Genomic DNA, 27,482 nt, shown 5'->3' with positions numbered 1-27,482 from the left:
GAGGCAGAGACAGACAGGTGGCTTCAGAATCATGTTCCTGTGGCAGACACCACCGAAAATGAGGCACCGTGGACCCCGGTGACTCACAGGAGCAGGATTCCACATCAGCCTGCACCCTCCACCATCACAATTAGAAACAGAGATGAAGCCTTAATGACTGAGGATACCCATGAGCAAGTTCTGCAAAGTCCCCCACAAGGGGAAACTGTACCAGCAACACAGAGTGGATATCATAAAAAGAAACGACGAGTGCTCGTGGTGGGTGACTCTCTGTTGAAGGGTACTGAGGCACCCATCTACTGACCTGACAGGGAGTCACGAGAGGTATGCTGCCTCCCGGGAGCCAAGGTCCGAGACGTTGCTGCGAGGGTGCCACAACTCATCAGGAAAACAGACTACTATCCGCTATTACTATTTCATGTAGGCATGAATGACACTGAGAGCTGTAACCTGGGTAAAATCAAGGAAGACTTTCAAGCCCTTGGGGGAGCAAGTGAAAAACATTGGCGCCCAAGTGATCTTCTCTTCCATTTTGCCAGTTCGAGGGAAGGGAGCAGCCAGAAACAGGCGCATAATGTATATCAACTCCTGGCTACGTGGCTGGTGCCACCGTGAGGGGTTTGGCTTTTAGGACAATGGGGTGTTCTTCAATGATGACAACATGCTAAGGAGGGATGGAATCCATCTGTCTAGAAGGGGTAAGGGAACCTTCAGCAGTAGGCTGGCTAATTTGGTGAGGCAGGCTTTAAACTAAAGGACTTGGAGGGTGGGATCCATGGAGAAAATGTTCACACCAGCACATCCAATGGGGGAGTAAGTCAGGCGAAGCAGTGTGGTGATAAAGGTTCCTTAGCTGTCTCCCAAGAGGTGAAACAAAAGAGTAAACACCTCAAGTGTATGTACACGAATGCACGCAGTCTGGGTAACAAACAGGAGGAACTGGAGCTCCGTGCCCACTCAGAAGGGTACAACATCATAGGAGTAACTGAAACATGGTGGGACAACTCAGACGACTGGGGGATCGCAATGGACGGTTACAAGCTCTTCTGTAAAGACAGGCAAGGTAGAAGAGGTGGAGGAGTTGCACTCTACATCCAGGAACACCTTGAATGTATCCAGGTCAACTATGGTGATTGCGACTGCTCTATCGAATGCCTCTGGGTTAAAGTCAAAGGGGTCATCTCCAAGCAGGACCTCACAGTGGGCATCTGCTATCGACTTCCTAACCATGGTGACGAAGCCGACGAAGTGATATTTGGGGCACTAAAGCAAGCTTCTGGCCAACAGACCCTGGTCCTGACGGGTGACTTCAACTACCCAGGCATCTGCTGGAAGAACAACACGGCAGCTTGCATGTCCTCTACCAAGTTCCTGGAATGTATAGAGGACTGTTTCCTGATACAAATGTTAGATTTGCCAACGCTGCTGGACTTGCTATTCACAAACCGAGAAAGCCTGCTTTGTAATATCTCGGTTAGTGATAGCCTTGGCTGCCGTGACCACAACATTGTGGAGTTCGGGATCCTGCTGAGTGTGCTGAAGGTCAGCTCTAAGACAAGGATTCTGGATTTTAGAAGAGCAAACTTCAGTGCGCTCAGGGCTCAAGTGGGAGGGATTCGATGGGAGGCTTCCACGGAAGACAAAGGAGCTAGTGAGAGATGGGAATTCCTCAAGAAGTCTCTATTGGAAGCACAAAGCCAATTTATCCCCTACAAAGGAAAAGGAAGTAAGTGGAGCAAGAGGCCCCCTCGGCTCAACCATGACCTCCTGGGTCTACTCAAATCCAAAAGGGAAGCACACCAGAAATGGAGAAGTGGAGGATTATCCACCGAGAACTACAAGGGCATAGCCAGAGAGTGCAGAGACGCAGTCAGGAAAACAAAAGCCCAATTTGAATTGAAACTGGCTGTAGACATAAAAAATAACAAGAAAGGGTTCTTCAGACATGTCAACCACAAGCAGAAAAAGAAGGAAAACTGTTAAACATAATAGGAGAGTCAGTCACCAATGATGCAGAAAAGGCAGAGGTCCTCAACACCTTCTTCACCTCTGTCTTTACCAGCACTGTCGGATCCCAGGCTTTGGGAACAAAATTGCCGATTGATCCAAACACTGACCCACCATCAGTGAAGGAAGAGTTAGTATATGAATTACTACACGATCTTGACTCCCCGCAAATCAATGGGCTCTGACGCCATCCACCTGAGGGTGTTGAGAGAGCTTGCTGACATCATCGCAATGCCGCTCTGCATAATCTTTGAGAAGTCCTGGAGAAGGGGGGATGTCCCAGAGGACTGGAGGAAGGCAAATGTTACCCCTGTCTACAAGAAAGGCTTGAGGGAGGATCCAGGTAACTATAGGCCCATCAGCCTTACTTCAATCCCTGGGAAAGTTATGGAACGAATCCTCCTGGGGGCCATCACAAGTCAAATGAAGCACATGATTGGGAAAAGCCAACATGGCTTCACTAAAGGCAGATTGTTCTTGACAAACCTGGTGGCCTTCTATGACAAAGTGATATATCCCTGGTTGACATGGGGCGGGCGGTGGACGTTGTCTACCTGGACTTCTCCAAGGCCTTTGATACGGTCCCCCACAGCCTCCTCCTGGAGAAATTGATGCGTTATGGCCTAGACAAGTGGTCTGTGCGGAGGGAGGGGAACTGGCTGACAGGCCGCACCCAAAGGGTGGTGGTAAATAGCTCTGTCTCAAACGGGCCACCTGGCACTAGTGGACTGTGATTCTGTGATTCTGTTTGAATCAGCTTCTCATGCTCAGAAATTGTCTAGCTGACTTTTACTGAGACAAAAATGGCCTTTTGTTAGAATTCTTCTAAAGAACAAATTCTTCAGATTCCTTAAATATACTGGTCCTGACTCTTGGTTTCCCAGGCTGAGAATGAGATCATGGTTCAGAAATTGCCCGATTTCTTATAGCTTTGTGTATACACTAAAGAAATAAGTTATCTGTTAATCCTCAGTGCTTATCAGCAAGGACACTTTTCTGCAGGAATCCTCCCTCCTGTATTTATGCCATTTGTGATGTTAAAAAGAAAACAGTAGCAGTTGACAGCCATGGCCCAGATCTACAGCCCTTTCTAAACTTTTTGTCTTTCATTTCATGGGTACAAAGAACCCCAAAAGCTACTTCCACCAAGGAGCAAAATGAACAGTGCAGATCCTCAGCGAGGGCAAGGCTGAGCCATGCAATCAGTTTTTGCATTTCCTCTCTGGCTCAGGGGAAGACCCAGTGTAAAACCTTCTGATCTGGAAGGTTTCCTGGGTGGTGGCACCCAATTCTGGTTGGTTGTCTCACCTTGTGGACCATTCTCAGAGTATTTTGTTGTGATCAGGTTGGATTGCCTGCTCTGAAAGTTTGAAAACACAATCTATTCTGAGAGAACAATCTATCCTTCACCTTCAGAAAATTATATGGCAGATTAAACTCTTCATAAAATGTCCCCAGATTGTCCGATAGTCACAGAGCTTAAGTTGAAGTTACACAACTTCCATAGTTCAGGAATATGCATATAACAACTAGTCTGAAAATATTCCAAAGCATTTACCTCAGCTGTATTTCCTGCATCACTTCTGTGTATTTCCCTTAAAAGCACTATTGCAAAGAGTATGGGTTCAAAATTCTGGGTTCCACTCAAGTGGTTGGATATGCAATTTACAATTCAGTGCTTAAATTGTGAGAGTCAGGCTACTCAAGCATTCTTATAAATTGCCTGGAACTAGGTCTGCCCTCAGCTTGTCTTCTTTGTTGTTGTTTCAGGGAAGAATTTCTTAAATGCTGATTTGTAGTTGATTAACTTTGACAGCTTCCCGTCCTAACCTGAAATCTTCCAGAGCTGTTTAAATTCTTGTTCTGTCCCTTCCCTGATGGAAATGCTGTTGCTTTCAGACAAAAAGAGATGGTATCTGAGAATTTTCCCATTTATTTTTTTCATTTTCAATTCTTTCATTCAAAAAAAAAAAAAAAAAAAAAAAGAGGTGTCAGTATGGAAACAGAAAATGTGGTTATTTCCTAGTGGAAACAAGAAGCATTTCAAGGTCAGGAGGTCTCTGTGTGAATGAAAATTGGGATCATACTTAGTGGGAACCTTGAAGCTTTCAAAAACTGTAGCACTTTTTTGCATAGATGAAATTATAGTGTAATTATATTTCAAACTATTTTAAGAAGAAACAGTCACATCTTCATCAGCAAGTTCCTATACTCAGAAAATTAACTAACAAAGTTTTGTTAATACAGAATTATTTGTTGCAAGGTCCTCTGCACTGAGTGCATGCTTTCCAGAATGGTTCTTCCTCTAGGCCCATTAGAAAGCAATGTCACCTCTTTATCTCACCATCTCTGAGAGATGTCAGACCTTTATACTTATCACTGGATGCTGTGAAAATTAATTAATACTAACACAAAAAAAGTACCTCTACTTGCCCTCAGGCTCAGCAGGAAGGATGGCTGCAAGTATTTTATGACTTTTTTGTGAAAAATGGGCTAACCTGCTCCATTCCTTCCCAAACAAGGTACAGTCACAAAGTGAAGGATCTGCCCAAAGGGAGGAATAAGATGGTGAGAGAAGCTGCCACTTAGCAGCCCAGAGTAGCAACTCCTTTGGAAATAGAAAAGATGATCTTCCTTGAGAAACTATATTTCCAGAGCTAAAGGAATAAATGATTACCACATGTGCTAACTCAGCTCTCACTGCTTTGAGAAAGAGCAGTGCTGAGGAAGCACTGGCCTAGCTTCAGCATGCTCTAATACTTCCACCATGAGGGCTTCAGAGGACACATTACAGAATCACAGAATCACAGGGGTTGGAAGGCACCTTTGGAGATCATCTTGTCCAACCCCCCTGCTTGAGCACATACACCTAGAGCAGGGGGCACAGGAACACATCCAGGCAGGTTTCGAATGTCTCCAGGGAAGGAGACTCCACAACCTCCCTGGGCAGCCTGTTCCACTGTTCTGGCACCCTCACAGGAAAGACTTTTTTTTCTCATGTTTAAGTGGAACTTCCTGTGTTCCAGCTTGTGCCCATTGCCCCTTGTCCTGCAATTGGGCTCTATTCAAAAGAGCCTAGTCCCATCGTCCTGACACCCACCCTTTAGATATTTATAGGTATTGATGAAATCCCTCTTCAGTCTTCTCTTCTCCAGGCTGAACAAACCCGGGTCTCTCAGCCTTTTCTCAGAGGGGAGATGCTCCTGTCCCCCGATCATCTTCATAGCTCTCTACTGGACTTGCTCAAGCAGTTCCCCATCCTTCTTAAACTGGGGGCCCAAAACTGGGCACAGTACTCCAAATGTGGTCTCACTAGGGCAGAGTAGAGCAGGAGGATAACCTCCCTCCATCTGCTGGCTACATTCCTATTAATGCACCCCAGGATACCATTGGCCTTCTTGGCCGCAAGGGCACAGTGCTGGCTTAGGGTCAGCCTGCTGTCCACCCGCACTCCCAGGTCCTTCTCAGCAGAATTGCTTTCCAGTAGGTCAACCCCCAACCTGTACTGGTGCATGGGGTTGTTCCTCCCCAGGTGCCCGACCTTGCACTTGCTCTTGGTGAATTTCAGGAGGTTCCCCTCGGCCCAGCTCTCCAGCCTGTCCAGGTCTCACTGGATGGCAGCACAGCCTTCTGGTGTATCAGCCACTCCTCCCAGCTTGGTATCGTCAGCGAACTTGCTGAGGTTACACTCTATTCCTTTGTTCAGGTCGTTGATGAATATATTGAACAGGACTGGGCGCAGCACAGAACCCTGTGGAACACCACATTGCCCACAGAGTGTCTGGAAACATTTGAAACCTCCTCCCCAGAGCTGTGACTAGTGCTTGCTGGGCATGGCTAGCACAGGTTGCACATCCCAGCAAACTTTGCAAATCCCACCAAATACCAGAAGGTTTGTTCAGCTGCAGGAGTCTGGCACACTGCATAGTATGTTTTGCTCAGGGGCCTGTCTTTTTTCTTGCCCTTTACACCAGGTTTGTCTTAAAAGCCAACTTCAGGCCATGCAGTCAGGCTAAATCGTTCCAGAGTCAACAGATAGTATGGAGCAAGCAAGCGATTCTGGTGGTGATTCCTTGGCCAAGCTCCTTCTCTTGCTTGCTAAGTTTCCCACTTGGTGTCCCCTGACTGCAGGAGTGGTTCAGGAGTATCAGCCTCCCCAGAACAAAGTACAGCATCTCCATCTGCCTGCACAGTTCAATCCCCTCTGTCTTCCTCAGGCCCGCCACAAAATATACAGTGGATATACTTTACATCACAGAACTGTGAGATAAATGCCACAAACTGATATATATATATTTATATAAAATATGTATTATATAATAATCTTAAAACACATATTCATATCTAATTAGATATGAAACTAATCATAGTATTTGCTGCTTCAATAAACTATGTAACAGGAATGTAATATTCAAGTAAGGTATAACAACAGCCAAATATTTATTCAGCTTTGGTTTTGTATATATATACATTTGAACCCCTGCATAATTAATTTCCACATACCCTAAATAAAAGTCGTATTAAGATAAGATTTGGCAAGTTGGTGAATCAGAGTTAAAAAAAAGCACCCACTCAGAACTGAACTTCAATGTAAATTTCTTTTAGGAAAACTGTTTGTATAGTTCAAAATTTGAATAATATTTCTGAAAGAAATACACTGCACTACAATAAATGACAGTATGCACTGCCTTCCTAAACATAGTATGCACCAAGAAAAGCGAAGTGGCCAGGCCAGTCTTTCCTAAATGTTAACTTTCACAGGGATAGCTATCAACAAAAGAAAAGGTTATTTCTGCTCTAACTCTTAGAAGAACTGTAAAAACTGTAATTAACCTTGTTCACATCCATCTATTAATTGGTACAATTAGGAAAATTTAATTAATGGCTTCCCAAATGTGTTGTCAGAAGACTGTCTCCTGCCGGATTGCTGAGCCCTTCCTCTGCGGCAACAAGTGTTGGTCACTTCACCACCTGGGTAGCTGGTTTGATAACACACACCAGCTCATTTGTTTCCATATGAATTCAGATGATAAATTATTATGGCACTCTTTAGAAATATTGGTACGCTGCTCATAAAATGCACTCTATAAAGATATGAATTTGTGTTGTAATGCCAAAAATCAGTGCACCTGGTTCTAAGCTTTAGTGGCTTTGAATTTTTCCCTCAGTTTCCATACATGCTAGGAAGACCAGGAGACTGAAACAAACCTGACTATGTCTGGATATAATTCATTTCAGTTTGTACTTTACTATTTTTTAAACTGTGGATATTCGTATATTGGTGGTTTTCCTTCATACAGATCACTTGTAATAAGATTATGAAAGTACCAGCCATGATTTTTTAACGCAATATATTGTATATCACATGGAGCTCAGCATGGTGTCTATCACTGACCTTTAATACTTTTATTTCCCACCCACCTAAGCAGAAGGAATATTGGGTCTCTGCTCTCTGTTTGGGACATTAAAGAATTAGGCTCAGTGAATAGGACTGGACCATCACTAGTAGAAGGCCCCAGGTTTTGCACAGATCTAACAGTGCTGGCCTCAGGACTTGTCTGGATTCACAGCATCACAGAATGACAGGTTGGAAGGGACCTCAGGGATCATCTAGTCCAACCTTTCGAGGAAGAGCAGAGTCTAAACAAGGTGGCCCAGCACCCTGTCCAGACGACTCTTGAAGGTGTCCAACGTGGCCAAGTCAACCACTTCCCTGGGGAGATTTATTTCAATGGTTGACTGTCCTCAGTGTGAAAAATTTCCCTCTCGTGTCCAATCGGAATCGCCCCAAGAGTAACTTGTGTCCGCTCCCCCTTGTCCTCTCCATGCGACTCCATGTAAAAAGGGAGTCTCCATCCTCTTTCTAGCTACCCCTTAAGTACTGGTACATGGTGATGAGATCCCCTCTGAGCCTCCTTTTCTCAAGGCTGAACAAACCCAGCTCTCCCAGCCTACCCTCATATGGCAGCTTCCCAGTCCTTGGATCATCTTGGTGGCCCTTCTCTGGACCCCTTCCAGCCTGTCCACATCCTTTTTGTAGAGCGGGGACCAGAACTGTACACAGTGCTCCAGGTGTGGCCTGACAAGCGCTGAGTTGAGTGGGATAATGACTTCTTTCTCTCTGCTGGTGATGCCCTTTGTGATGCAACCCAGCATCCTGTTGGCCTTCTTAGCTGCAGCAGCACACTGCATTTATACAGGCTTTATGCAGGCTTGAGTTTTTTGTAGTTCTAGCAGCTGTCTAGCAGTCAGATGGCTATTGCCTAAATATGTTTTAACTTTAGTTTAGCTGTGTAGAACTATGGTGTAACATATACTGTTAACTATTTGACAGTGATCTAACACACAGGTATTCTGTGTAGAGTGAACTACCTATGAACCTTGAATAAAAATGTAGTGTCACGAAGCACAAGCACGGGCAGACAGCAAAGGCCCCAGGAACACAAATCACAGTGACTATGGGGGTGGAGCCTCGTGGAGGCAGATGATGCTGGGAACAGAAAAACAAGAATAAACCAGTGCACTTTGACTAGACTGTATTACTTTAATTAGACTAACACTAGTTTTTGTGTCCATGTATAAGCTGCGTTCCTTTTCTGTCCATAACTAAATTGCCTGTCCACCAGTATGTCTCAGGAAAGCACACATGGTGAATTGGCCAACATAAAAAATCCACCATTTTTTTTAAAGGATGCTCAAAAATAAAATTTAAAATCATCTGAAAAGACTCCTGGATGGCAAATCCATTTGTTTGTCCATTGAAGGGAGAAAAATTATATAGATAGGTATGGATATAGATACGGATATGGATATAGATATAACCTGTAGGAAAAAGAATCTGATGAAAATAAAAATCTATAAGGAGTTTATAGAAATGCATAGTTTTAATTTAAAATCCCAATAAAGAGTGACGTACATCCTGCTTAATTACCTAAAATTTTTTCCATACAACATTTTGTGAGGTAACTGTTAAAACTCCATTCAAATTCTGCAGTTTTTAATCAGTTTTAAAGGCTGAGGGGCAATTTAAGCAGGTGAACCAGCAATAACCTCACCCAGCTCAATAAGAAGGTACGCTTGATTGCTCTCCTTCCTAAATCAGATAAGGGTGTGGGATACAGGCTGTTCATCTTTGCCTAAGCTCAGGTCCCAGATGTATTGCCCCGCATGTGATAATGGAAAGTATCTGTACCCAACACTTGAGGCCAGAAGCACCTTCTCCATAAGGGAAACACATGCTGGAAAAGACCAGAGGTGGAAAGAAGAGGAAAAAGCTATTTAGTTTTTAAATACAGTTACTTGACAAATAGCAACAGTTATATTCACCTGCTTTTGATAACTGCTTAGAGTTCCCAAGGCATTACATTGTAATACTATTAGGGAAACAGGATGAATGTCGATATATTATATTAATATCTGATAAACATCATTATTCAAGGCTGAAACAAAGAATTAAAAAATATTTAATCTCTGTTGTGCTGAAGAGTCTCATAAATCTCACTGTGCTTCCTTCCTATGGAAAATAGGGTAATTTTATTCAATTCAGGATAATTCAGATTAATTAAATAAAACTTGAGCTGGATTTACCAGTTTACTAAAGGAACAGGGAATGTGTTATTCTTCTCCTACTCCTTCCTGGCCACGTGTTTAAACATGGACCAGTCTGGGATCCTCTCCTCCCTCTACCATTTCCACATGTTCTGCTGGAAGTTTTACCAGTGCTGATCCAGTGCTTTCATTTTACAATGCTCAGTGATTCAAAGTAAATTAAATAAAGCTCTGTAATCCTTCAGTTAAAAAACCTACCTGAGTCAAGAGAAGATGATCTTGCCCGGCAAGATCATGGAGCAGATCCTCCTGGAAAATATGCTAAGGCACATGGAAAATAAGGAGCAGTGATTGGTGACAGCCAACATAGCTTCACTAGGGGCAAATCACGCCTGACAAATCTGGTGGCCTTCTACAGCATTGGTGGATAAGGGAAGAGCAACTGATGTCATTTACCTGGACTTGTGCAAAGCATTTGACACTTTCCCATATAACATCCTTGTCTGTGAAATGGAGAGACACAGATTTGATGGATGGACCATTCTCTGGATAAGGAATTGGCTGGATGGTTGCACTCAAAACAAGTTGCGGTCAACAGCTTGATGTCCAAGTGGAGGCCAATGACAAGTGGCGTACCTCAGGCGTCAGTACTGGGTCCGGCACTGTTTAACATCGTTGTTGGCAATGTGGACAGTGGGACTGGGTGCACCCTTATCAAGTTTGCCAACAACACCAAGCTGCGTGGTGTGGTCGACACACTGGAGGGAAGGGATGCTATCCAGAGGGACCTTGACAGGTCTGAGAGGTGGACCTGTGTGAACCTCATGAAATTCGACAAGGCTACATGAAGGTCCTGCACATGGACTGGGGCAACCCCAAGCACAGATACAGGCTGTACACAGAATGGACTGAGAACAGCCCTGAGGAGAAGGACTTGGGGGTGCTGGTTGATTAGAAGCTCAACATGAGCCTACAATGTACGCTTGCAGGCCAGAAAGCCAGCTGTATCCTGGGCTGCATTAAAAGAAGCATGACCAGCAGGTTGAGGGAGATGATTCTGCCCCTCTACTCTGCTCTCATGAGACTCCACCTGGAGTACTGCATCCAGCTCTGAGGCTCCCAGCATAAGAAGGACATGGACCTGTTTGAACGAGTCTGGTGGAAGGCCACAAAGATGATCAGAGGGCTGAAGCACCTCTCCTGTGAAGAAAGGCTGAGAGAGTTGGGGTTGTTCAGCCTGGAGAAGAGAAGGCTCCGGGGAGACCTTACAGCAGCCTTCCAGTACCTGAAGAACCTATGAAAAAGCTGGAGAGGGACTTTTTACAAGGGTGTGTAGTGATAGGACAAGGGATAATGGCTTTACACTGAAAGAGGGTATATTAAGACCAGATATAAGGAAGAAATTCTTCACTATGAGGGTGGTGAGGCACTGGAACAGATTGCCCAGAGAAGCTGTGGATGCCCCCTCCCTGGAAGTGTTCAAGGCCAGGTTGGATGGGGCTTTGAGCAACCTGGTCAAGTGGAAGGTGTCCCTGCCCATGGCAGGGGGGATAGAACCAGACAATCTTTAAAGGTCCCTTCCAACCCAAACCATTGTATGATTCTAAGATATTTTGAACAGAAGTGAGCTCTTATTCCCAACAGATTCAAAGGCCACCTTGAAAACAGTGCTGTTTTGCACTGCAGAGCTCTGCCCAGGCAGGTGTAACTGGAGCAAGGCTGCCCCAGGTTCACTGATGCTGCTAGGCAACACCACATCTTGTATTTATTTTAGACTCTGATTCTTATATAGGCTTTATGGATTTATATAGGATTATGGGCTTGCAGGGAAGCATCTGAAACCAATAATAGGCATTCTGAAGTGTGATTACATTTTGAATGTTGATGATGTTTTCTAATGCATAATCTGTACTGTAAAATGAAAGCTGATAAGTATTAGACAGGTTTCCAGTATCTGCATGCTTTGTAAGCACAAAACTTGTATCAGAATTTTCATCAGGGGGCATGGTAGACACAAACCCATAATGGTAAATGCCAGTAGTTTTAATTAATTGAAAATACTGTTATTTTCATACTGACTGCAGAATTACCTACTTTGGAAAATACTGCTTCTTAGATAATAAAAGTGTTAACTGAGTACACAGTAGCACAATATGATCAAATAGAAGCATTTGATGAAATATAAGGTCAACTATAATGACATTCCAGTTTGCAATGAATCACTTTATTTGTACACAGCAAATTATATATTAATGCAAGTTATCTTTAAGAAAAGTTACATACAGATGCATCAGATCACTATTTGTTTGTACTTTGATTTCTACTTCAATTTCTACTTCCTTTACCAGTAACCACATGTCTAGCCTGCTACTTGCACTTGTTCTTTGAATCGGGCAGTGTATTGTTCAGCACATAGCTACAGATTTTTTACATAGTACAATAATGCAGATAACAAATACCAATAATTCTGTATTTTGTTGTGTTTTGGTTTGCAATTTTAGCTTATAGCATTACTGCATCGTCAGACACTTTTCTACTATCTTCCCTTTTTGAAAGCAATAGTCTAAATTTGTAACTTTCTGGAAGGTAAGTCCCGACGTGATGATCATATAGGATGAAAATGTGGCCATCCTGAAACAAATAGTCCTACTCCTACTGCATTTCTAGGATTAAAGGGAAATGAAAAAATTTGTAGCCCCCTTTTTGATACAACCTGGATGATATACAGGGTGAGAAAATCTGACTCACATATGCTAGCTACATCTTTGTAAGAAAACTCTCCAAACCCAGGTTACCCACAATTGACTTGTTATAGTATGATATGACCAATGGCAGCCAAGTAGACGTGAGACAGACAAACAGAAACCATCTTCTGTGTGCTATAATGTACCTGGAGTCAGACAAAGGGTAGCATAAAAGCATGGATTTCTTATACATATTTCATATACAAGCCCTCAAACTGGCTTTCAGAACAGACTTTTTAAGAGCAATGTGATGAAAAGAAAGCATACAATCATAGAATCATAGAATGGTTTGGATTAGAAGGGACCTTTAAAGGTCATCTAGTCTACTCCCCCTGCAATGAGCAGGGACATCTTCAACTAGAGCAGGTTCCTCAACAATGACCACAAATCTCTTGTCTCACAGAAAAGGTGGCATACCACTGTCGTAACCAAAACCAACAGAACTGGCACTGGCACACTGAAAAGTGACTCTGGCTTCAGCATGCCAAGAAAAGAGTTTTGTGCCTCACTGGCCCCACAAATACTCACTACTTCTATTTCCAGCTGTAGTTTTCTTAAAAGAATATGAAACTGTCTAGCTCCCAAGTTCTGCTCTCAGGAAGACAAACCTGAGCAACACCATAGCCCTGAGTGGAATCACACCCCTGACCACATTTGTGAAGTACTAAGATCACTCCTCTGAAAAAGTATGGACCGCACTTTCAGAATACCTGGAAGACTTTCTCATGTTGGAGAACAGCCCTTTATAGGAACTGTTCCTGTACCAGAAAATTTCAGGTCCCTGCCACAGCATCTTGTTTGCGTTTTGCCAGAATCACCTACCTCCATTTGTGTAAAATTAACATGAAAGGCCCTCTACTCAGCAAGTTTTCAAAACCAGAACACTATTGGTAAACAATCTTGCGTTCACTTTTCAGTGTCTTAGAGGGTTCCTCCTATCCCACAGTGGAAGACCAGGAACCAGAGCCACTAGAACATTGTACCTGGAAGGTCCCAAAGACAATTTATTTTCAAGTGACATCAAATTCCAAACAGCAATTTCCTATTTATTGAATTTCTTTTTATTTAAATGAACAGATTTTTCTACACCTGATAGTAGGTTGGGTCTCTGTTTCTCTTGCATGTTACCAGACAACTATATGAATCTCCTTCTCTTCACTTTATGATCAAAAGTCTATTCAGTTTTCCTGCCTCTTGTTTGATTAGCTACACTTGCTTTAAATCTGACCTTGAGTGAACGGGCTCTTCAGATGAATGTCATTTTATACACTAGTTCAAATTCTTTTTAAACTTTAACTTCTGACTGATTTATATTTTAGCATATCAGACGCTTCAATTATTGGACAAAGAAATTCCATTTAAAACTTTAATTTACATAGATAGGTATGGGGAAAATATAAATATTGAGATTCACAGTTCGGTATAAGAAAAGAAAAAAGAAAGAAAATATGTATTGTTTGAGCAATTGTGTACAGATTTGCCACAGAGAAACAGTCCCAAAACCTGAGCAAAACCATACTTCAGAAAATTACTTCAGATTCAGAATGTTGGAAAAAGAGTAAGATTGAGATCTCCTGCCAAAAAAAAGTGAGTACATCAGTAGTAATCCAAGCAGCAGAAATTCTAATAGTCAAGCTGTCAAATTTGAACAATAAGGAACACCTTTTTTGTTTAGGAGCTGTTCCTCCTAACCAGATTTAATCAAGCCTTCTCTCTATTTGCATAATTTCTTCAAAGAGCTAAGGATAATGCTTTGCCATTTTCAATCTTTTTTCTTACATTAAGAAAATGCTTCTATCAAGTGTCTCTTTACAGTGCTACATAAGAAATTTTGTCTTCAAGAAAGCTTGAAAACTCTTTGAAAGCTTGGCGTTGCTGGCAAAATTGAAGACTTTCTTCTGAGCCAACAGGAACGTGCTTCTTTCCATAAACTGTGTCTTTAGGCTAAAGCTGTAATAGCCCATAAAATTATGGAGCTATGGGAGACCTCCCATTTCCTCTGTTCACATTATTTTAGGCAGGAATTGTTGGCCCTCCTGTTCTCCTTCCTTGCCTCCACTGCCTGACTTCTTTGCACATTCTGATGGCAAACGGAAGACTGACAGCCCCATGCAACACCTCTTTCCAACTTTGTGTTGAAGTTCATGTGCTGAGGACAGAGACTATTACAAGATCAAACTCAAAACAGGCTGAAATAAAAACAGCATGAATAGGGTAAGAGGACTTACTGGTATGTGGTTGGACTGACATTGATGCGTCGTGGGTGACTTCCTGACTCGAACTTGCTTGCAAGGGTGACATTGTTCCCAAAGAGACAATAACGTGGCATTCTTACACCAACAACACCGGCCAGCACGGATCCTGAGTGAATGCCTATCCTCATCTGGAAAAACAAGAGATCCATGTCAGCCTGTCTCTCTTGTGTTGCCCACAGTAAGGTCATTACCACTTATTTACAAGCTAGTCACAGCAACCCTTTCAAAGAAATAAAAACCAAGGAAGAAAGAGTCAAGGGAAGAAAACATGCTCTGCCATTCCTCTAGCTTAAATCAGATGCAGTTAAAAAATGAATAAAAACATGGTTATCTTTTTACTAAAACTTCTGTGCACATTTGCTGGAGACTATGACAGTCAAAATAGGAATCATGAACAGAATAGGACGGGATTACCAAGAGTTACTGCAATATCAGCTATTTAATTACACAAATAGAAACATTACAGAGGGTTATTTTTGCCACCACTTCTTACACAAGCTTTAAAGTAAGACTTAAATTTTCTCAAACTGGCAGAAAGAGTAGTAAAGTGGAGTGGATGAATACTGTACTTTTATCTTTGTAGTTTTTTTCTTCCAAACTCCTCAGGGTCTAAGGTTTTTCTCACTTTGACAGACTGAGAGATATGGCAACAGTGAAGGTGCTGAAGATGCAGGCACCGATGATTTTAAAAATAATTGTATCCCCTCCCTCACCCCCAAAATAAGGAAGAATAAATCCCCAGCAAATTAAAAAACCCATGTGACTGCTTTCACAATCATCCCCTGTAACTGTCTGAGATGTGGTGATTACATTGATGTGTAAAGCTTGGAGTCACCATCCAAGTTTCTTTCAGAGTGAATAATCAAACAGAGAAGATTTATTCTATTTATGTTTTACCAAGAGAATGATTTTTTACAAATAGTAACGTCTTTTTCTCTTGTTAACTTTATAACATTAACAAAATGAAAAGAAGATCTTTATATCTTGTGAGGATACTCTTACTCATAGCAACTGGATTGCTGCAAAACATGCGATAACATGAAGAGAATAAATAGCAGCTACTAAAACAGAGGGTCTGATGGGGTCTGAATGAGTGACTTAACTAATACTATACTCCGTATAGTCCTTTCACTTACTTAATTCACAGTTATTGCACTGTGCTTTTGTCTATCAATCCCTACTTTTTTAAATAACACAATATATGTTCGCTTAAGTACAAATATTAAATAATTGTTAGCATTTTTTTTAATATTAAGACAGATGCTAGCATTTTATAACCTTGGTATCCATGAAGTTCTACAACATGAGACCCCATATTATTTCACTGACTATAGCTTTTCCCATGTGTCCAAGACTTGTCATGCAGCTAAGCATCCTTTTAATTTTGTTCCTCTCTTATATGTCAGACAATGGGTATAGCATTATATCTGCTGTCCCTGCTATACACTAAGCCCATCAGTAACCTAATTACATGTTGTTCTGCATTCAATGTGATATTACTTACAACATTCCCACAGGCAACATAAAAACTTCAATATTCACAATAATGCTATTAATTACAGATTGACACTTTTAAAAAAATCTGTGAATAAATAGCACTCAAAATTTAATTGATCTTTCAAACCTTTACTACAGTTTGGAAGCCAGCTACTGAAACCCGTTAAATACTCTATCCTATTGGGCTGGGAAGTACCCACAAATGTGCTTTGGCTGTGAATATGTGTGCAAACCCATCACATCCACATTATTTTGGTCATATTTTGGGGCATGAAGATTTCCTGGTTTCGCCACAACATACATTTAAACTCCATTGCTCATTTCCAGTGAAAAAAGTACTTCTGCACTCAAGAAGTGAGCAAACAGCCCTTCTGCGTATTAGTGAGGTGAGTACCTGCCATCAGCAAAAGATTAGAGCAGAAAGTCTTGTTCACACAACTGCAAGTATGCTGTAAGCTTTCAATTGATAATAAAGAACTTATTTACAATGTCTTGTTTTTGTGAGATGGGAAAAGGATCAGTTACTTTGTACACGCTTTTAAGAACAGTGCTAATGCTACCTATTTGTTCCACTACTACTCTGCACATTTACTTAAGAATCACAAATAAACCACTTGCTGTGACCTCTTCTAGGGTACATTAAATCACATGTGAAGGCGAGATATATTGAAACTATAAAATAAAGCAGTAGCTTTGTTTTGCTGTTGGGAAGTGGAGATAAGAGTGTACATTAGAGTGGAATTAAAATCCAGTAGCAAAAATGTACTACAAAAAGAAAATTTACTTTTGCAACATATGCAGTGAAACCTGAAGTTGCTTTTTCTCTTAAAGTGTTTCCTTTTACATGTCCACAGTTTTTCATCATTCAGTGCTTCAGTGACAGAGGACTTCCAAAGGATTTCCAAATTCTCATTAGCAAAAATTTAGGCTCTCTTGAAGAACCCAAAACTCAATCACACAGTAAATGCTTTCAAGATCTTTTCTCATGATTGTCTCAAAAAGACACTAGGGAAACGGCCTTTTTGGTTGTGACTTTTCTGCATGTGCCAAGGAAGCCAGTTACAGATGTTACACTGTCAGACCTGCTGAAAAAAATACAACATGATATACCACCCTTAATATAAAATAATTTCCTTCGCAAGGTTAGGTGAATGAAGATAAAGCCATGACAACTTCCATGGAAAAACTGACACTGGGAGCAAAAATAAATGGTTATTTAACATTTCACTCAGGAGCACATAGGTTAGGTCTTCTGTGAGCTGCTTGATTTTCAGGAGGGATGAGACAGAAGAAGAAAGGAAACAGCTTTTCTATTTAATATAGCGTGTACCCAAAGAGATATTAAAAACCCTTGGTTTGGCTGAGTACATAATATTTTATGTTCTGTAGTACCTTTGATTTTTTTAAAAAAACATGCCTCTACAATAAAAAAGGTAGGTGTTCTCACAAACACAGGTTAAACTACATAGCACTACTGATGAGAGTGTCAAAAACTGAAGTTTCAATTGGGTAGAAGAAAGTTAATGTAGGTTTTCTCATTAAACCGTACAGAGAAATGCCTGATAGAAGACAAAATTAATCCAAGAATGGCTTGCAATAAAGCTCCACTTATGCTTCTTTATATGGTTCTCTACAAGAAAAAGCCTGCAACACTGATGCTATTGCCATGAAGTATTCCTTAGTGTGTCATCTCATATCACAAATAAACATTATATTGGTCATATACTACTTTTTAGTGAAATCTGCTTTTCATAAAAATGTGTTTTCAAGATTTTATTTCATCTGCAGATTAGTTATTCTGTTTTATTTTTTTCTCAATGAATTGACAAGTTTTATGTCAAGAGTTTAAGGCTTTTTTTTTTTAACCGAGGAAGAAAATGCGTGATCAAATTATTAGCAACAAGACACTTATTGGGGCACATCAACCTCCCACATCAACTTTGCAGCAAAAGAAAATCTGCTAGAGAACTTGACTTAGAACAATAATGACAGTTATACATGTTTATAGTTCCCAAGCTATATTGTATATGCAGCCCTTACCAGTGCTTTCCCAGAACAGTTACCATTAAAGATTATTGATAACATATGAAATGCAAATTAGGTGGCAACTCTAGGATGCATTATTTATCTACGATAACTATATTTATTCATCTATGTCATTTAAATATATGTGTATATGTATTGTATATTTTTAAATATATTTTTATATATATCTTATACTTAAAGTGAGCTTTCTTAATAAAACGCATGCTCATCATCTGTACTGACTGCGTCTTTATCTGTCCTTAATGATTTGGCTAATGATAAAAGAGCAGCATATAACTGAGACCAAAAGTATGCATTATGCATACAAATGGAAAGATGGCTCTCTGGAAACATTCACAACGAGAAGACAGCCATAAAAAAACAAGCAAACAAACAAAAACAACAACAAAACCAACCAAAACCAACAGACCCCACCATATTTAAGGAACAGTGAAGAGATGGAGAAAGGAAAAAGACATTTCTAGAGCAGAATATTGGAAGGCACAATGAGGAATGAAACATGAACAGGTGTGAAAAAGAGAAGGACCTGTGAGAGGGTTTTTAGACAGAGAGGAACAACTTGAACTAGCTGCAATGCAAAGATTTAGAGAGTGGAAAATGACAGAAGAAAGATTAATTAATTTGACCTTTGCAGCAGCTGTGGTAATAGTGAGATGGAGAAAAGCTGATGTGAGTGTCAGAGGCATAAAATAAAAGCAGCCTGCATTGATTGATGGAGGACAAGAGGAAGACATAGCTATGTGGAAAAGAAGCTTCCAAAAACTTTCAAGAAAATGTAGCAGTATTTGGATATTGCCTACAGGATAAGGCACGGGGAGCCAAAAAAGCTAATACCTGAGTGACAGGAAGGATAGTGGTTCTATATAACAGGGATAGATAAAAAATATTCATAAGGAAAGACATGGAGCTACGGTCATTGTCTGATGGGGAAACGAGCCAGAAGTGGTTATCTATGATAACTGATAGTCCAGACTGGAGTGAAAGATAAAAGCCAAGAACAAACAGGAACCGGGATGATCAACATAAAAATATTTTGATTTTTTGAACTGAACATTCTGTTAATGTGCTTTCTTACATATAGAATCTTAGAAGCATTGTGTGTTACCCTTTACACCTCCTCACTGCCAAAGCATGATTTTTCTTTTTTATAGGTAAAATTGCTGGGCTTTGTTTTTGTTTTGCATTGTTTTGTCTTTATCTGCTGTGCAGTTCCCATCACTTCCTCCTTAGGCACCACACTGAAAATTATTCTTTCATCAAAATAAAGCCTATTTCAAGTAAGATGAAAGTAAATAAAAACATTTAAAACTCACACCTCATCTACACTCACTTTATGGTGAAGAGGCACAAATATTTTATAAAGAGTAAAGTAATGCAGAGGCATGCCTGAAGTAAATTTCATCATTGCTAATTTATTCCTTAATAGCTTTTTCTGTTAATCAGTACATTCACAATAAGCAAATCCAGTAATTTGCTTTATGTTCAAAGCTCTTGAACTTCTTTTCATTGGAAAACCTGTTGAAAAATGCATTCTCCTTTCCCTCTCCTTACTTCCTCACATAATTTTCAAGGGAAGAAAACTCTGACATTAAAATGCAAGTGTAAAGACACCATTTTACAGTCTGAGTAGTACTTGTTTTCTCAAGAACATTCTATGAAAGTTCCTTAAATATAAGATTTTGACAAATATATGTCTGCATGTTGATAACCAAGAGAACACATTAAAACCCATATTTCCTTTCAGTCAAAACTGAGACATTGCATTCCAAGACTTAAAAATACTTCATTTATTAATTAGACCACAAAACAATGGTTCAAACTGTGATGATTCCTGAAAGGAAAATTAACTGGTTTTTTAATTTTTCTTCAAAATTCTTATGTACATGCTGCTGTGCAAAAGTATCTGCAATCTTGGTTAAGGTCTTACAAATCTATTTTAAAAAGCATAACCCATGTTTAATTCAGAAGAGAGACATCAGAGATATCTTTCCTGATAGGCAACAACACGAAGAATTGCATAAGCACATGACAGTGAAGAATGATTTCTGACTTGAAAAGAAAAGGCTCTTTGTGGACAGTATTGAAAGGCAGAATCAGAAAAAGAGGTCTGTGGATACCTTTCTTTCTGTCTCCCAGTAAAGAGTAATTGATGTGGTAACATGCAAGCAGACCTTCCAATTCAAACCAAAAGTATATGTAACCTGTCTTTGGATAAGCACAGGGCAAAAATACATGCTCATCATCAAAATTTTCTCTCCACAACCAGTAATTTTTAGTTCAGGGATTTCCTGAGCCAAAATAAATCTTTTTTATAGAATAAAGGTGTTTGTTGTTCACAGCTGCTCCTCAAATATGAACTACGATAATATTTCATGGGAGTGGTAGATGTACACATTCTTCCCACTGCACACACAGTGAAGGACCTTAATAAACAGTTCTCACACTCTGAGAAACTTACTCCCATGTTAGAAACGGAAGTCTTAAGGTTGTCTCAGAGGTTAACTGTACCCAAAAGGGCTCAATATTCATTTTCACAGAACTACCTGCCTTACACAGACCCTGTGTTGAAGAAGCGAGGGCAGGCTGGAAAGTAGGTGACACAGTTTGGAAAGCAACCACGGGCAGAAATAATCCCCTGCTCATCCAGCCTGGAACATTTCAAGCCTTAATAATGTGATTGACTGGCAGCTGCTCAAGACTTTGTGCTGAGCTGGTAGCAGAGCTCAAGGCTACTAAAAGGCAGTCACTGTACAGAAGTATTTCCAGGCACCTGGATATCCCAAGCCACTGAAGTATTTAAAAACAATAGGAAGTGTTCTGCTGTATCGGGACTTTTGACATAATTTTCAATAATGTGCATGGATACCTGTACACTACCATTTCTCAGACAAATAAAGCACTGTTCACTTTCTGCCCTAACATACCAACTGATGCTCTGTGTCACAATAAGGACCTTCTCCCTTCTGCCCTTCTAGTCCCCCTCAGGAAAGAGAAAATCACCTCTTGCAGAGCGTTGTAGCTATTCGTCCATGACACACTCGCTGCCAGATCCTTTCAAACAGAATGTGCCAAATTCTGTAAGCCATTATTTGCTTTAATATTTTGTAGCAGCTTCTACAACAGTGTTATCTCTGAATCTCAACATGTGTCTTATATGGGGACATTTATTTGTAAAATCTACTAATGCACAATAGACTGTAGAGAGCTCAGAGCTCTAAAATCTGGGCCACACATTGGTGAGTCAATGTGCCCTTCTGCTCCTTCAAAGAACTGCAAGTTGACAGGACTGACAGCTATGGCCTGACATATGCTTTAGTGTGTGGGTTATCTGTATTCTTAGATAGATTTATAAATATCACAGTGTCTTTCTGGAAATATGACAGTACAGCTTACCACAGAATTGTTGCCAAGGAACAGACCTGCTCAGAGGAAAATTTAGATCACTTTGAATTTCACAAGGTGTTCTATAGAACTAATCTACAGGATCTATTTCCCCCATATTTGAACAACATTTGGAGAAATGAACACTTAGCTTTTTTGTAATGAGAATTTCCTAGAGTTCTTACTCATAGACTTAGAATACTTTAACCCATCTGAAGCAAAAGACACAGAAAATTATACAAGGACAATGAAAAATACAATAATAAACTAACAAAGATCGAATTCCTTGGGATCAATAAATCCATTTTAAATACTTATTTGCAAAAGCATCATGTGGTTTGTGTAAAAAAATACAATTGGTTTATAACCAATGTGATGTACACTACATATGTACATCCCTGGACTATGGCCTTGGCACCCAGTCATCTTTACTGAATGTGGAAAAAGGGGTTATGAAGCATTTCTACATAAAGAAGCCCCACACTTGAAGGATAAAATTCTTTTTCTCTTTCCCCTTAAGTTCTTCCACTATGATCTAAGTTAGCCCTGCTTTGAATAGTGGTTGGATTAGATGACCTCCAGGGGTTCCTTGCAACTTCCTTTATTCCATGATTCTGTATTTCATACCCTATGATGAAAAAATACACCCCTATGAGTCTTAATCATCAGTATGAAGTAGAATTAGATGAAGTAAAAATCTAAACCAAAGACTCAGACTGGTTTCGAGGGCTCATTAGTTCTAGCACCAATGGAAAGTTTATACTGAGGCAAGGTTTTGGGGGGCAAATTCTGTCCTGAGGTGTCACATGAGTTCACTGTGGCAATGCTGAAGGTCTAGGTTAGAAGAGGAGGTGCATTGTCTGTAAGAAAATATCTGACTTGAAATGATTTACTGTGGAGGGAGGGGTATAAACCATGTAAATGAGAATTTCTGCGTTGCTGAATGGAAGAATAAGTCCTATATCCTTCCCCTAAGATATTAATGTTAAATGCTTCTTCATAAGCTGCTTCTCCCTCACCAACAAAATGTTGAGTTTCATTGCTGACATAGCATTTAATCAAAAACATTTTTTTATTGTTTTCTTTGAATAGCAATTTCCACAGCAGGAATTTAATTACTATGTGAATCTGTGCATTTAGGCACTGAAAAAAGAGCTAATCATCCAAGCAAGCCCACATAGCAGTGGAGGATTTTTCCCATCCTTCTCTCCACTGACACCCAAAAGAGAAAAAAATTCATCAGAAAGTTCTGTTTGCTCCTTAGTGTAGGAGGACATCTTTGTCTCACAGTGCCATCATATGACATATACTGAATGTATTGGGTGATACATTCATGAGGATAAATGACACATGCTCAAAATATTTAAGGGAACAAAAACCTGTATGCTAAAAAAAAAGTTGGGCATAAGGGCTTTAACCTTAAGAAACAGTCTTCAATACTTTTGCTAATTTAGTAATTTAAGGTAGCTTTCACCTAATTTCAGCCACCTAGAAGTTAGGCAGCTCATTTAAGTTAGATTTCTAGACTCCTTCTAAACCAAGAAGGTAAATAACCTAAGGGATGCCATTCTTCACATTCCAAAACTGGCACCTAGAAAGGGCTGGATGAATCACTCCTGATGGTGTCTAACTCTTGGTGGAACAGATAGGGACACTTAATGGTAAGTTTAGCCTGGACACCTCATGCAAGACAGCTAAAGATAGGTGAGATGAATCCAGCCCTCAGGAAAAATTGACACATTTTCACTTTCTTTGCATAAAATGAGCTACGCTTCTGAGCAAAAATGATCAAAGAAACAGGTGTTGATGGATAGGATCCCATCAAAAGATCATTCTATTTGTAGAACAGCAGAAATTTCTTCAAATATTTTAACATCATGGTTTTTGAATCTAGCCTGCAGTCTTTGAAATTGTAAAATGAAATAACCTTTCAATGGAAAAGTCATGCTTCATCTTTTGATCATAGTAATGTTCTTCTATGCGTAGTAGAAATTCATGTTGCTAAGAACTTGGAACTAATCAACAAGGATCTGCTGCTTAACAGATTTAAAATTTACAGAAACCTTTGAGGTATAAGAATCTTACAGTTTTACTATTAGGGGCAACCTTAGCAAGCCTATGCACAATAATGATATATCTGTATCAAGATTTTTCCCAAAGGCTCCTACACTGTTAAAGAGACTTAAATAGTTGCCTATGTCATCTAAACCTTTACCACTGCAAGTTGTTTTAATAATTTTTGCACAAAGAGGAGATACATTTTAAGTGTGTAGTTTCTACTGGATGCCCCAGATTCCTGCAATCAGCACCAAAGCAAACATAATCAAGTTAAAAAAAATGGATTAATCCCCCTCCTCCATATGGACACAATAGACACAACAGAAAAATCAATGGGCCGGGTTTTGCAAATATGTCTGTTCATAAGTTGGAAAAGTGGAGAGACTATGTCATGGTTCCTTTAGCATCTCTCAATCTAACAAACAATATATCCAATTAAATACAGACAAATAGGAGAAGAAAGGCAAAATGTGCCCTCTTTTGAAATACAGTAAATCAGGGAATGACCACATGGAAAGATAAAAGGTTAAGAACATCCCAAGCTGAGCATAAGGAATGCTTAATGTTGCAAGTTGCAATAGCTAAAAATAGTTTACTTCCTTGTGAAGAAACTTAGGGCACTGCCATCATCATAGAGATTTGAATACTAAATGTCCAACATGACCACTCTCTCATGCTTAACTAAATGATAAATTAGCTTGTGAAGTACAGAAAGTTTCCACATGACAGCCAGGGCATACAGATATTTTATACCATACACATTCCAATGTTAGAACAGCTCACAGTCTTAGACCATCCTTGCACATCTCACTCATCTCTAAAATGATAACAATGCTGTGTTCCTTTGCTTGTTCATCAGTTTGTTTTTAAGACCTTCAATTTCTATAGACTTAACACAAGACAACATAAGAGCAAGACAACAACAATGATTTTTTTTAGAATTTAGCCTCCTCCTTAAGCCTGGAGCAAGACGTCTCAGCTGGCAGGTAATGATTAGCCTAACAGGCAATGGCAATTACATACAAAGAGAAAAGAGGGTCTGTGACTGTATGGATCCTACAAACAAGAGTCTAAGACTTCACCTCGGCTATAATTGGGAAGGGATTTATTAACACTCCTTATTGGCCTTTGCACTTCACCCTCACAGAGCTTCAGATTTATGCAGGGAAAGTGAATTTCCTCCTCAGTGAAATCAAAACACACATTTGCATATAATTTTTTTGAAGTCCTTCAGACAGGCAAATCCACTGAGTTCAGAAAAAACACTTCATACAACAAAGGGAATGAGCATGAAGAGAAAGTGTGCTAGTTTGCACTAAACTGAGGATTTTAGCAAAGCATTCACAGACTCTGATGATTCATGTATAGTCAACACTTCAGCAAGTCAATCAAACTTTCCTGATACCACAAAACAAATATCAGAACTCAGAGGGTATTCTGTACAGCTGTCACCTTCACTGAAAATCTCAGTTAAAAAAGAAATTAGTAAATAAAATTGTTAATGAAATCAATGAAAAATCACTCTGTAACTCATGTAAAACGTAGCATTCTATTCCTAGATTTAAGCTGCAAATCTACAAGCTATGTCTGATGATTACTGCATGAGATACTATTTTATTGTTTGTTTCAAGTGCTTCAGATAAAATTGTTAACTGCATTGCAATTTTTAAGACAAATATTTAGGATAAATGTGAATGTTCCAGTGTTTTCATGACCTTATTTTCAAATCAATTAGCGATCGAAGACCTGATGATGTCAAGAATATGACAAAATCCAAACAGATGGAGACAAATTGCTCTCAGATGAAGGTGAATCACTTATGGGAAGGAAAGACTTCAATGTTCAGCCTACCAACCTTTCTTCACTTCATTCAGTCATCTCTCCTTCTGTGTCTCACATTCATCCCCCCCCACAGAGACACACTGATAATGAACAAAGCACAGGAAGACATACAGCTTCTGCATTCTGTAAAAAATTGCAATTATAATACATATATTACAATAATTCCCTTTACATATATATATTATGCATTTTTCAAATGCAAAAATTCAAACTTGTTAATATGCTTAGTCAAGACAACCTCTGCCCATCTTCACAAGCTTTTATCAACTAATTTATTTTTCTATAATCCACAAACATACACACACAAATAAAAGCATATTTGTGCTTTTGTGTGCATGAGTGAGAAAGACCAAAAAAAAAAAAGAGACTTTAAGCCTCAATTATCCTTGCATGTTCTTTTGAAAATCACTAGACAAATTAAACTCTAATTTAATTTTGGATGCAGTGGTAGATGATAGCATGGCATATCTATAGCTTCATTGTTTGTCACTGCTCCCCAGCCAACCTTTAATGCTGCTAATTGGGTGAATTTGGCAGCTGAAGGACACAGATGCTTAGCCCTGGATATTGCTTATCCAGCATTATCATTACTTTCTTCTTTCCTGCTGTTGCTCTTGTCCGATGGTGCTTTATTTGGAACCTTTCCAGTCAACTTCACCCAAAGCCACCTCTCTTGGTTCATCCTTTGTAGCTGACAACTCCTCTACCTTTTAGTCCTGTTCTTTACTCCTTTCCTTCCAAATGCATGCAATATATGTTTTTATGGAAAGAGTCCATTTATTCTCTGGTGCATTATATTTTTCATACCATACATACATGTCATACTGGGGTAATTGAAAAACAGAAGTAAAATATGCAAATTCTTCTTCCACAAAGAAAAAGAGCAAGCAACCCTTCTCCCTTAAACTGCTAACCAAAAATAAAACATATTTGTCTTTAAAAATTAATTTAACTTTTATCAGATGATATATAATCGAGTTGATGTGAGAAAAGCAGAAAGAACCAGAAACCATTCAAATCACCTGAAATAAAATGTTATCTCCACAGTAAGAAAACAGAGGAAAAAAGGATGAGTAAAAAGTGACCTTTACATTAATGAGTTTGTTAAAGTGAACATTAGAAATTCTGACATAAATATAGACTTTTTTGTAAAATAGTATTTATTTAGTACATCATCTGCAGAGAGCATGGAGCCAAGACAAGCAAACAAATTAGCTACCAACCTTTACTAATAAAATAATAGGTTTTTTTAAATCAATAAAACAGAAATGGTACTGGAAAGCTAAATATAGCTATGATTATCTACAGGAGAAAAAAAGAGAAAATTATTAATGACATTATTGTTTCCAAGTCTATCTTTTAGTCTTAATGAATTAAAGGAAAACAGTTGGAGGGAAAGAAATCATAAGAAATTTCAGAGACTCTGGCTGTGGTTTTGTGAAGATTAAATAATCTCAATTTAATAATTTTTCTTTTGTATTTGAGTTGAAATTAAATGGATCAATGAAATAAAGGACAAGAAATACACCTGAACCTTATCTCTCTTGAACTTGTGCCTAGTAAATAAAAATAATGCTGAATTTTATTTACTGTGTTCATTAATGATCTGCAGTAAACAACACATATTTGACATTAACCGCTCACACATACTGAATGGATCTAGAAATATACTCCGAACTAAACATGCACAATTCAAGAGACAAAATTGGAAAATTCTGTGTAAGGTCTCCTGAGTGAAGACCAAAATGAACTCGAGTTAGCATGCAATCTGGTCACATAAAAAAACCTGATATGCGTCAATGAACTTCCTTCCTCTAGAATTCTAGTTCAACTGCACCAAGTTAAAACCTAGGTACTGTCAACAGAAGCAATTTCTGAAAAGATCAACAATCTGTTCATATCCTTGAAAGGATTTGTTTAAGGGGGAAAACTAAAAAACCTGTAAATATTCACAGCTTGGCTAAGTATTACTCAATACTTAGCCAAAATGATAATCATGTACAACTATCTACAAGGTGTTAATATCAAAGAGGGAGATGGCAGATGGGGACACAACTAGAAATAATAAAATGGAAATTAAGACATAGATGAATACCTAGCTCCC

At 39.5% G+C, this 27,482-nt stretch overlaps 1 protein-coding gene across 1 annotated transcript in view; it reads right to left on the bottom strand.

Annotated features, from left to right (window-relative positions):
- GUCY1A2 (guanylate cyclase 1 soluble subunit alpha 2) overlaps window positions 1-27,482 on the bottom strand; it is a 177,283-nt gene that overhangs the window by 14,214 nt on the left and 135,587 nt on the right. The window contains exon 7 of the mRNA XM_064441269.1: window positions 14,528-14,682. Within this exon, the coding sequence (XP_064297339.1) occupies window positions 14,528-14,682 (155 nt within the window). The remainder of the gene's footprint in view (window positions 1-14,527; window positions 14,683-27,482) is intronic.

Source organism: Phalacrocorax carbo, chromosome 1, assembly GCF_963921805.1.
Source record: "Phalacrocorax carbo chromosome 1, bPhaCar2.1, whole genome shotgun sequence".
Taxonomy (NCBI): Eukaryota; Metazoa; Chordata; class Aves; order Suliformes; family Phalacrocoracidae; genus Phalacrocorax; species Phalacrocorax carbo.
This window is presented reverse-complemented; position numbering and strand designations above follow the sequence as displayed.